Source organism: Herpailurus yagouaroundi, unplaced genomic scaffold, assembly GCF_014898765.1.
Source record: "Herpailurus yagouaroundi ecotype Mexico unplaced genomic scaffold, PumYag 199, whole genome shotgun sequence".
In the NCBI taxonomy this organism is placed as follows: domain Eukaryota; kingdom Metazoa; phylum Chordata; class Mammalia; order Carnivora; family Felidae; genus Herpailurus; species Herpailurus yagouaroundi.
In genome coordinates, this window is record NW_024412430.1 from 5,188,291 (window position 1) to 5,200,696 (window position 12,406).

General features: G+C 44.8%; 1 protein-coding gene across 1 annotated transcript in view; it reads right to left on the reverse strand.

Moving 5' to 3' along the window:
* The window catches only part of PCSK5 (proprotein convertase subtilisin/kexin type 5), a 471,153-nt gene that overhangs the window by 147,597 nt on the left and 311,150 nt on the right, over window positions 1–12,406 (reverse strand). The window contains exons 19-20 of the mRNA XM_040449255.1: window positions 11,864–11,993; window positions 11,194–11,309 (exon numbers count right to left, since the gene is read on the reverse strand). Of these exons, the coding sequence (XP_040305189.1) occupies window positions 11,194–11,309; window positions 11,864–11,993 (246 nt within the window). The remainder of the gene's footprint in view (window positions 1–11,193; window positions 11,310–11,863; window positions 11,994–12,406) is intronic.

Here is a 12,406-nt window from a genome sequence, read left to right on the forward strand (position 1 = left end):
CTTAGCACCCTGTCCTTCCATTTAGCTGGCTCAGTGTAGGTGTCAGTCCTCCAGGGACCGAAGCAAACACGGCCTCCTTTTTTATTTAAAAAAAAAAAATTTTTTTTTTTTTTGAACGTTTATTTATTTTTGAGACAGGGAGAGACAGCATGAACGGGGGAGGGTCAGAGAGAGAGGGAGACACAGAATCCGAAACAGGCTCCGGGCTCTGAGCTGTCAGCACGGAGCCCGACGCGGGGCTCGAACTCACGGACCGCGAGATCATGACCTGAGCCGAAGTCGGATGCCCAACCGACTGAGCCACCCGGGCGCCCCGAACACGGTCTCCTTGAGCACGTCATTTAGCCTCTCTGAAAAGAGGGTTGAGGACTCTGTCAAGGGGAGGGGAGGAGGGCACCAGCCCCTCCACAGTATTTTACAAGTTGCCCTCCACTGTCTCTCCATCCTCTGCCTCCAGTGCCTACCCTGCCCCCTCCTTGCCATCCCTGACCACAGACACTTTAATGGTTTTGTGCCCTTCGAACTGGTTCTCTCTCCCAAGAATCCTTCTTCAACATCCTCACCTTCACTGACTTACAAATTCCTGCTTATCCGTCAAGACTCGGAGCAAATGCCGTTTCTTTCTTTAGCCTTTTTATCCATCCATTCTGCGAACGTTGATCAGGCAGGGAAGGCACCGTGCTACGCCTACAAGCTATGGCTGTGAATAAGATGGACAGAGCGCCAGCTTGCACGGTGCTGACATTCTACTGGGAGAGACTGACAGTAAACAAGCAAAGGAACCATAGAATGTCAGGTTGTGATACGTGCCGCGAAAACACCAGAAAAGGTGGGCAGGCGTGGGGTGAGTGGTGGAGGCAACTGCTCTCCAAGGGAGCTATTTTTGAACCGAGACCCGCAGGATGGGAAGAAACCAGCCGGGCGAAGGGCAGGGGTCTTGAGGCACAAACCTGCTAGCCTTGGCTTGAAGAACAAAAAGTTGTTACGACTGGAACGCGATGAGTAGGGGGAAGCGGCAAGAAAGGAGATGGGAAAGAGCTCAGGTAAGGAGTTCAGATGTGACTTCGAGTGAAATAGGAAGAAAGAGGCGAAATCTGATTTTGTGTTTGTAATAGCAGCTCTGCTCTCCCTGTGGAGAGCGGATGGGGCTGGAGAGAAAAAGAAAGGAGGAAAGAGAAACAGGGAGCCTCCTTACGAGGCACCTGCAGTCATTCTGGACAGAGACGATGGCGGCTTGACCCATAATTACAACTATGGACTATTTAGAGATCTATTGGAAAGGCATGATTAATGGGACCCTGCTAATGGGTTGGATTTGGGGGGGAAAAAAAAAAGAAAAAAGATTTTGGATTTGAGCAACTGGGTGGCTGGGTTGTAATACCATGAATGGGGCGGGAGACATTTGGTGATGATATTAAGGAGATTCAGGAATCTGAAGTCTGTCTGGGACATGTTAATTTTGAGATGCCTATTAGCTATCTGAAGGGAAATGTCAAGTAGCTATTTGGAGCTACAGGTAGAAATCTTGAGGGAAGAGATGAGGAATATATATAAATCTAACTCCCCACCCCGAGCATGAATAGTGAATTTCTCCCTCCTTTGCAGAGTTATATTAAGATCCCAACAGATCGTAGGTTTTCCCGCCTCTGTAAGTCCCACGTCATGTCAAACATATTTAAATTACCTTTATCCTACATTAAATTAATTATATGTGGTTTCTTTTTTGTTTTTTAATGCTTCTTTATTTTTGACAGAGAGAGAGAAAGAGAGAGAGAGAGAGAGAGTGAGTAGGGGAGTGGCAGAGGGAGAGACACACAGAATCTGAAACAGGCTCCAGGCTCTGAGCTCTCAGCACAGAGCCCGCTGCGGGCTTGAACTTACAGATGGCGAGATCATGACCTGAGCCGAAGTTGGACGCTTAACTGACTGAGGCACCCAGGCACGCCAATTGCATGTGGTTCCTTAAGAGTTGGGTTGTAATGGTCTAGTTTTGACATGCTGCATTTTGTAGGTATTTAATTAAAATATCCCTTGAATCTGCATATTTTGAGGTGACTGTATTAAAATCTTTTTTTAATGCTTATTTTTGAGAGAGAGAGAGAGAGAGAGAGAGAGTATGTGAAAAAGAGAGCGGGGGAAGGGCAGAGAGAGAGGGAGGCACGGAATCCGAAGCGGGCTCCAGGCTCCGAACTGTCAGCACAGACCCCAGTGTGGAGCCTGAACTCAGGAGCCATGAGATCATGACCTGAGAAGAAGCCGGACGCTTAACCAACTGAGCCACTTAGGCACCCCAAGGTAATAGTAGTTTTAATGGAGCACGCTATTTTTGGATGCCCCTTAGAAAGTTTGTAATGCAAGGGTATGGAACGTTTAGCACTTAACTGGTAAAGTGAGCTTGCTCCTCTGGACTCCCCCACAATATTTTTATGCCCTTTTGAAGGCACGTAAAGAGCTTCGTATTTTTGTGTCTGTGCTCCCCATTAGACTGTAAGCTTGTAGAGGGCGAGAAGGACCACGGGGACTTATTATTTACGGAAGCAATTAACTTGAGCTCATGAAGAGAAAAAGCCAAGGCCAGGGATCCATTGTGTCTTCTACCTGCACTTGAGAAAGGGCTCTTAACCCCTGCGGTGTATGTAATACGGGCTTGTTCCCCCCCCCCCCCCCTCCGGCATTCTTCAAAAGGAGGCAGTGTTGTGCAGAAGGTTGAGGTTGTGGGCTCCAGTCCCAGCCCCACCCTTTACCAGCTGTGAATCTTGCTAAGTATCTCCATAGGCCTCTGAGTTTGTGTGGGCCAAATGAAAGCCAAAATGAAATAAAACTTTTAGTTTTCCCTAAAGTAAAACTCTGTCAGCCTTCAAGCATATTCTTAAAATAACGTACTCTTTCCTAAAATTAAAAAAAAAAAAAAAATCGTACACTTTAGGCCCCAGGAAACGTTTCTGGGAATTTTTCAAAGTGGGGATCCAAAATATCTTTGGTTGATCGACACCCGGCTTTGAAAAAGCAACAGTCGCCCTCAAAATGGCCTCCTTTAGAGAGAAGACCGTGTTAAGAAAATGCTTCAGTAATAAGTATCCTTCTCCGTCCTCCGCAGTTAGCGCGGAAAGGAACTGTGAGCGTTCCCAGTTCCCAGACTGGCCCTCTGAGATGCAGGGATATTGTGTAACTGTATCCTTCTTGCCCAAGATTGACTCTGGGACAGATCTTCACCTCTCCTGATGAGGGGGGGACAGGCTCATGTACCTCGCAGTCCCGCTTCTAGTGCTCCCTGGCTCCAACGAGCCACAGGGAAATGAGGTCCATCTTGGCTATGCCCTAGGGAGTTTGTCACCAGCTCCAAAGTATTCTGCCGAGAACTTAAGGTTTTATGGGTTGGCAACAGCAAAAACATTTGGGCATGGCTGTCGACCGGAAGCAGGTTTCTACTTTCTGTCCTTGACATATCCTGACTGGGGGCCCAGGGCCCAGCCTGGGCCAGGTGAGGTCAAGCGGCAGCTGGCCTTTACGTTCCCTCTACCATTTTGCATTAGAGGACGGAAGGAGGAGGGAGCGTTAAACTGGCCAGGTCATGGTTTACAGCTGCCTCTGATTTTCTCCATCATTCATCGCACTGCCATCCGTCATTGCTCTTTGCATGCGACCGAATGATGGTATGAAAGCCGTTAATAAGACGTGCCTCCTCCTCTTTTAGCTGCCTGATATCCGCTTGTACTCAGTTGGCTGGAGCCTCAAAGTGAAGAGTAGACGCTTCGGTGGGAAAGCAAGGGGTGTGACAGAAGAGATGAGCAGCATGATGACAGGCCCCCCCTAACACTGGGGGTGGGAGGGCTGCGGAAAGAGAGGCAAGTCCGATCAATCCCCAGACGGATACTGGTGATTAGGAAGGTCTGCCACAGGCGTGGGGGCTGAGGATGGGCCACTCTGCTCATCTTTTGGAAAGCGTAGAAATGTAGATCCTTCCTGACTAACCCATCAGATGTCGGATCACTGTTCTTTGGAGCGATGTAGCCGCTAGATGAAGCCACGCAAATAGTTGACCTGCTACCCCGAGCCATCTCTTCAATACCAAGTTTGCTGCTAACACTCCTCCTTTCTCAGCTAAGCCTCAGCCCTAGCTCCCAAGAACCAATCCTAGTTGCACTGACTCTAGGAACTTCACCCTGATCGGTTCCAGTCAAAGGAATTCTGCCTGTCTGGACTTAGTAACTTAGTGTCCCATTCGTCTGAGAGTTAGAAGTCACTAGTGAACGTTCACGGTCTCACTGTTGACTTTTAACTGTTGTGTCTGGTTATGTAATCCCAATTTATTTCAAGCCCATGGGTCTCAGCTTTCTTGTTTGTAAACAGAAGGTAACGATTAATGTGTAAACCGGGCATACCTCTGCTTGAGAGTTTTTTTGTGAGAGTTAAGGAAGTTTACATTAGCATGCATACACTCTGCACTCCCACACTGGGCGGTACCTAGTAAGTGCTCAATAAAATTCATTCCCTCCCCGCTGCCCCGCCATTCTCATGATGGGATTTCATGACAGTGGAGCTCTCTTACACCGTTTAGTATCCCTTTAAACCTAACTGGAGCTCAACTTGGATCTTGTTTTCACTGATGTCTCCTTTCTCTGCCGAAGAGGCAGGGCACTGACATCTCAAGGCTAGTGTCTGCATCTCCAGGAAGGTTCTCAAAGATCTATAAGCCATACAGTCTCACCCTGTGGCATGTACGGGAGCTGTATTTTAGACTAAGTTACCTTCTAGGCTTCCCGGGCTACGGCCACGGTCAATTTTACATAGAATATCAGAAAATTCAGTGAGGCCTTCTCCCCTTTCCACGCTTCACATTCCCCCACCTACTTGTGTCCAGCCCCTGGGTCCTCACCCCTCCACACGCACACTGGTGGGTACGCAGTAGTCCAAACCCTGGGGGAAGCCCAGGGAAAGGGCACGCTTAGATGGCCCAGATACTGGACCATCTGCACAAGCTGCTAAAAAGTACAGACCCCAGTGTGGGTCTGGACACCAAGTTCCCCTCCCCACCAGCTGGCTTTCTGAAAACGGGAATTAACATCCGCTCAGGACCGAGTCTAACCTCTTCCTTTCTTATACTTCCGTTACTCTGTCTCTCCTTTTCAGCTCTTTCCTCTGCTTACCCTTTCTTTTCTGACCTTCAGATGGTCCATTTACTTCCATCCTTTATATTCAGCTTCTATGTGGCCACAGGTGGAAACAGAAGTTTCTCCTTCTCTCACCCTCTCAGAGATAGTTACCCGTGGGTAGGAACAGATCAGATAAACAGGAACTTAGGTTAATTTAATAGAAAAAATAAAATATGGAATAACATTGATTTGGGCCAGTATCAATTACAATCATTCTGCTATATTTTACAAAAAAACAACTGAACATTTTACACATGTACAGTATTTTTCAGTAAAAGTGGATTTGGAGTTAACAGTGGATCACTAATTCAAAATAAAAAGACAAAAGAGAACAGAAGATAGGACTTTTGTCTCTAGAAGGTTAGAGCATTTGTGAAGTCTCCAAACTTTGTACTATCCATTCCATATATCTCATTATGAATATATATATTTATACATAATATATAACATTAACTTAAACTTTGAAAGCATTATGTTCTAGTTAATAATATTCTGTAGATAAACGAGGCAGTAACACACTAGCAGTTAGACCAGTATTTCCGTGACGTGTGCCTGCATGGTCGGTGGGGAATGGAACAGGTACATTGGTGGACCCCGATGAATTTGGCTGTCATTTTGACGGTTATTTGTCTAAGAACACAGACATGGTTTTTATCTTTCCGATCATAGTAAGTTTGTGCCTCAAGCAGTATGGGCTGGTTCAGTAAAATGGATTCCTTTGCAGGCAAATCTGGTTTTGCCATCTGCCCGCTCTTGCTTTCGGCTTGCGCTTACATTTGTCCATGTAGAGGCTGTGCCTTTAAATGTAAGGCTCTATACGCCATACCCTGGATGGACTTATTTTCTTCAGGTCAGAAGGGTCTGCTGCAGTGTTAGGAAAACGAAAGTTGGTCGGCAAAATCCGTTGATTCCCTAGTTACTTATGAATCACTATGTGACTCAGTATCACTACATTGCTGTGAAGAGGGTCATTAGACTATAATTAATCACCTATGGTCAGGTAATGACTTGGATGTCTAGGAATGACTGTTTTCAAGGTCGGCTTTTCACTAGCGTGCTGTGTGGGTGGGGACCTTCGCATCCACTTCCCAGCTCCTTCCCCAGATAATCTATATTGATATGGTCCCTGTTCTCAGCTGTGAGGCCTAGTGAGATCTTGGAAGTGAGGCTGTCAAAAGAATAAAGCCTGTAAGATGGCCGGTCACTCCCAAAGCAAATGAGGTCACCAATGGAGCTCTGATGGGAAAAACGAAGAAACTTGTTATGAGTCTATCCTCCCCTACACAGAGAAACTCAGAATCGGTAAAAAGATCTATCCGGCATCATTTCTAACCACTGATCCAAAATAGTTTTCACAAAATTCAGTCTGCTAGATTCCAGGATGTTGTTTAGGAGTTTGTAGAAAACCGGTGAGAAGATTTCCAAGAAAACACACGATCTCATTGACATCCAGTGGACAGATGTAACATAGCACAGTTAGAAGAGGGACAGAGGAGTGAGAAATAACAGAACCAGGAGGGTACAATCATGCCACCCATATTCAATTTCCAGTTTTATTTTCTTAAAATGACAAAATGATAAAACTTCTAATAAGCACCATTGAGAAACACTGCCCGGCCAACTTGGGCACAAGCTTAAATAGTATTTAAATAATTCCATTTCTTAAAAAATACAGGACCTTTTAGAAACTTTGGACTCAAGGAAGAAATCTCCCGCATCCTATCCAAAATGCTTCCCATCGCGATAAATGGAATTTCTGATGGCCTTTAAAAACAAACAAACAAACAAAAAAATGCTATGGGGATAATGGCCAGATAGCACCAAGAGATTGGGCAGGGGTCCACAGAGTGAACACTCCAGATTTCAGGGGAGCTGGATCAGTCTCAGCTATTTGGTGTAACTTTGCTTTCTGTCCATCACCAATCTGATGGTAGAGAGTGATCCCATTTGACCAGCTGTGTGTAAAATCACCCAATCGGCAATGGAAAAGCCAGTAGCAGCAAATCTATCTGATGAAACCAGTGGAGCAGACTTATCGCGTGAGTCAAACGCCAAAACCAGCACATAATGCACGCAGTCAATTATGTGTGGAAAAGTATCAATGTTCAACTGTGAAAAACTAAGACAAAACGACACTGAACACAACTCCGCGGGATGTTCTGAATGCCCTCAGGTCCAGTTTTGTGCCATTTCCCCCGACAAACAGTGGACTCACACGTGAAAAATGACACACGCAAGAGCTCTCTCTTTGATTCTGATCTATGTCTGCTCTTGTGATGTTTTTGAAAGGTATTTTTAGGCATCTCAAAGGGGAAACAAGCAAGTAAATGCAAAGGGGGGAAAAAAATGGACCTTCAAAACCAGGGCAGGAAATCAAATCATTACTTTAACGTCAAATTTTGGCATCAAATGCTTTGGTCATACAATACTGTCTCTGTGTTTCTGGCTGTTTAGCACTAAACACCCAGTTATAAAAGGTAGGCTTGTTGTAGGTTTATTTTTTTTTTTTTCCATTTAAGTTCTGACAAAACAGTTCACCATCTCCCTGCACAAATTTGAGAGAGAGAGAAAAAGAGAGCAAAAAAGAGAGAGGTGGCTTGCTTTTTTTTTTTTTTTTTGTTTTTTTTTTTTTTCTTTTTAATAATAATATGGAGTAATCTAGAAGTCTACAGGAACAAAGAAATCTAGGATCGCAGCTCAGCCTTGGAATGTACATGTTTTGCAGCAAAGTTGTTGAAGAACCTTCCGTTGGCACAGATTGTTCTTTTTCACTAGCATACAGAAGCCTCCTTCGGCCCAGGATTCTTCCGTGGCTTTTCCAGGAAGTCAGCAAGACAGAGGGGGGAGTTGAGGACGAGAGCAGCATGATGTACACACGGAAGAAGGTTGTGATTGGCCAGAGAGGCAGATTGGGGGAGTGGAAGAGATCATTGAGGAACAGTCACCAAGGAGGAAATTTGGTCCACTCAAAGTGATTTCAGTCAACACCATTGTTTTTCAAGAAGAGAGATGGCAGTCCAATGGTAAATGTGATTGGTGTCATTTATGAAAGGAAAAAAAAAAAGGTTAGAAAAAAGAATAAATTAGAAATCAATAATAACATAAGCATGGAAGTTTTCTTCTCCGAATTACCCAGAGCAGAGAGTATACAGCCATTTATATTATATTTCATTGAATCCAAGACCCTGGATGTAAGATGCACCACCATGTTAAGCTCTGCCCAGAAAAAACATGCTTCTTTCTTACATTCTCATCAATATTAGAATATTAATTTTGTCCTTCTTGAAATGTCCGTTAAATATTAGTTATATAACTATGGTGTTATTTTTTAGCTCAAGGTTAAATATTCGTTATATAACTATGCTGTTGTGTTTCTCTGCTTATGGCAAAAACTCTTCCTTTGATAGTAAACACTCGTTTAATTTTTCGAAGCGCTTCTGAACTCCCATTAAATTCAACACAAGAAGCAGCAACCGCACACCTGACTCAGTCAGCTAGACATCACTGTGACTAAGTCAAAGGCATAAAGAATAAGATGCATCTGATTTCAGAGATGTTACAATGTAAAAAAAAAAAAAAAGTGTGTCTTAGAATCATTGAAATATGACAGGTGAGAGAGACTAAATCACGAATCCCTACATGCAATCGCCATGTGATTTGAAAAGCCCGGTGAGCCATCAGTGATCTCATTATTTCTCATTATTTAGCTGATCTGAAAGTGGACGCCTTGCAAACCATGGTTCTTCATTTTCTACTCTTGCCCACGATCCTGACACTCCACTCCTACCAAAGTGCCAGTTGGCAGAACTCATCCCCACGTTTACCGTGGTTTAAAGAAGGCAGGAAAAGCATCGCAGACGTGGCCATGCCTGGTACCAAATGCTACAGGTGAAAATTTCAAGCGACTGTGGATCTTCCTCTGTTTTCTGTTACTAACTTAAAAATTCCGGTCACATCCAGGTAGAAGGGAACCATGGTTTTAAGCAAAAAGTGATACTTACATGGTCCCTGGGATGCCCTCACCCCAACCCTCTGTCCCCGTGTTGTGTGGTGAGAACACAGAGCCTGACTGGGTCTGTCCCAGCTGGACCCATCCTATAGTCAAAAAGCTATGAAGACACAAAGTCACCTATCATGCTCTGAGGAAATGAGACCATCAATCGTGTTCTATAGGTGCCATCAGCTGCCTGGTTCTTTTTGACATCTTTTTGAAATTCCTAATGGGAAGTTTTAGAATAACCAGACAAGGTCAATAGTATTAGCCTCCTCATGTTTACAGATGAGGGAAGTGAGGCCCAGAGAAATTCATCACCTGCCCAAGATCTGCAGCCCAAGAAATGAACGACAGTATTCTGATTTCTGAATCCACATTCTCCCAACCAGAGCACTGTTGTACCTGTTGTGAAATTTCTAGAAGAGCGCCCATTCAGATAGTAAACCAAGGGAAGTGTTCTTGTCCGGGAAGACTGTTCCAAATGCATACTTTAAAATTTTATTTTTCTATTTTCATAACAATCTATAGATGTTTAAAAATAACGATGGTTCAAAATGCTTTCTATGTCATTGAGATGCGTGTCTGCAAAAAACGTCAGGCTCCAATGTTAGGGCGCCCTCCATGTGAATTACACGGAGTCAAAGTTCACAAAATGCTGAAGTTGGAATAACTTACATTTCTTCATTTATAAATGGGGAAACTGAGGCTAGAAATAGGAGAGGGCTTGGCATTTGTCACGTTGTCAGGGGGAATGGAACAGCAAAACGTTCCCAAACCTGGCTGCACATTAGAAACACTTGAGAAGCTTCTAAAAATATCCATGCCTAGACAGCACCCCAAAACCAAAACCAAAACCAATTTACTGTGACTCTTTGGAGAAGGTGTGCGGTCCCAGCATTTTGGTTGAGAAGCGTGTGTGCAGAGAGAAGAAAAATGAGCCAACATTTAGAAGTCTTAAGTTCTCTACCTGGCTCTATAATTAATTCCTTACCCCACAGGCTTCATGAAGTATTCAGATACCGTTTGATTGTTACGTATCAAAATTTTAAATGATCCAAATAAAGGGAATGGCAATCAAGCGGCATCGTCCCGTGATAGAATTTTATGCTGTCGTTAAAACTGAAGTGTCAGAGAACTTTGTAAAAACAAAGGATAATGCTTAGTATCAAACGCAGGCTACAAATCTTCATATACATGGTATTAAAAAAATCTGATCAAAAGCACATACGGTGGAAGGTGGGAAATAAATACATGAAGAAACGAGTTGAGAAAGGTTGCATATTCCAACTATATGATATGCTGGAAAAGGTAAATCTATGGAGACGGTAAGAAAAAACTAGTAGGTTCTGGGGGGGAGGAGGAGGGATGAAGGGAGGGAAAGGCAGAGCCCAGTGGATTTTTGGGGCAGTGAAAGTGTCCTGTATGCCACTCTAATGGTGGATTCACGTCCTTATACAGTTGTCCAAACTCCTAGAATGTACAACACCAAGAGTGAGCCCTAATGTCAACTAAGGACTTTGGGTGATCCCCAAAGTATATCTTTCGGGTATCGCTTTGGGTGATAATGGTGTGTGAATGAAGGTTCATTGATTATAACAAAGGTTACCACTCTGGTAGAGAAGGCTAATGGTGGGCAAGGGGGTGTGTGTGTGTGTATGTCACGGGGCGGGGGGGTAGTCAGGGCATGTATGGGATCTCTCTGTACTTCCCGCTTAATTTTGCTGTGAACCTACAACTCTAAAATGTAAAAAAAAAAAAAACAACAAAAAAAAAAACCCCACAAAGTTTGCTAATTGAAAAGAGCTAACTGTGCCCTCTTGGCCAGTAGAACTATACAGGTGATTCATTTCTTCTTTTAATTGAAAGAAATGAACCAAAACCCAAACCCACTGTAGGTGTGAGTTCAAGACAGATGAATGCCAACAAGATATTGGGCCTGTTCATCTAACTCACGCTTGGTAGTTTCTTTGAGTGGAAAGGTATTAGATATCAATATTAAAAGGTGACCCTTTGCTCAGAGGATCAAAATGAGCAGGCTGTACTCACCGTCCTTGCAGATGGCTCCCATCTGACACGTCCCTAGGTCTAAGAGATACCCACTGGGGCAGCTCGTACAGTTCTTGAACCCCGGACCATTGCATGTCAGACAGCTGGCATCACATCTGTGGGGAAAACGTAGAATTCATCGTCCTTTCACACATTGGGTACAAGAAAAGATGTCAGCTATCAACCTCTCAATGAAGTTTAAAAATTTTTTAAAAATATTTTTGAGAGAGAGAGAGAAGGCACAAGTGAGTGACAGGTGGAGAGAGAGAATCCTAGGAGGGGCAGAGAGAGACAGAGAAGTGGGGCTCCCCCAAAGTGGGGCTCGAGCTCACCTGACATGGGGCTCAAACTCGTGAACCATGAGATCACGACCTGAGCCCAAGTCAGATGCTTACTGACTGAGCCACCCAGGTGCCCTAGGGTGTGTGATTTTAAATGGAAGGACGCCCGTACTTGGAACAGAAATACTACCTTAAAGGTTTTAAGCGCTCCTGCGAGAAAAACAAAGAATGTTAAATGGAAGCTGGGTTAAAGCCGCAGGGCACTGTCCACAGGTAGATGTTGGAACCTTCGTTCACGGTTAGTAATTCTGTTTCGTATTATTTATGGAGGGGGTCAAATAAGGACCCAGGGACCGAGGGCTCGGACTGAAGGGGGCGGGCCCACTTACTTCTTGCAGGATTTGTATCCGTGCTCTGAAGAGTGGTCCAAGTAATAGCTGGTGCTACAGGCCTGCACGCATCTCCCGTCCTCCATGAAGTAGCCCTCGGTGCAGTTAATACACCCGGTAGCGCCCGCCCCTGAAAAGCCAGACGAACGCGGCGAACAGAAACAAAACGTGTACTTTTCGTTTGTAGTTGCTCGGTTACAAATGGAACTGTGGCGCTTTGCCTTGCATTCTTTGGGGGGGGGGGGGAACCACTCCCATTTCAAACCGAAATGAAACGCTTCCATTTGCCCAAACCCTCCAACGGCTTTGAAAAGAGGAGGGGATCTCCCTGGGATATATTTAAGTGTCTCCAGGAGGGCGGAAGGAAGATGAGAACTTGCCGTGACAATATATGCAGGCGTGCTGGAAGAGAACACGCTTCTCCAGCGTTTGCTTTACGGCCAGCCAGTGGGCGTGTATGAGTGATGGCTGAGAACAAATCAGTAAGAGCTCAACCAGAGCCCGAGGAGTGAACGAAAAGCCGGGGGGGGGGGGGGGGGGGGC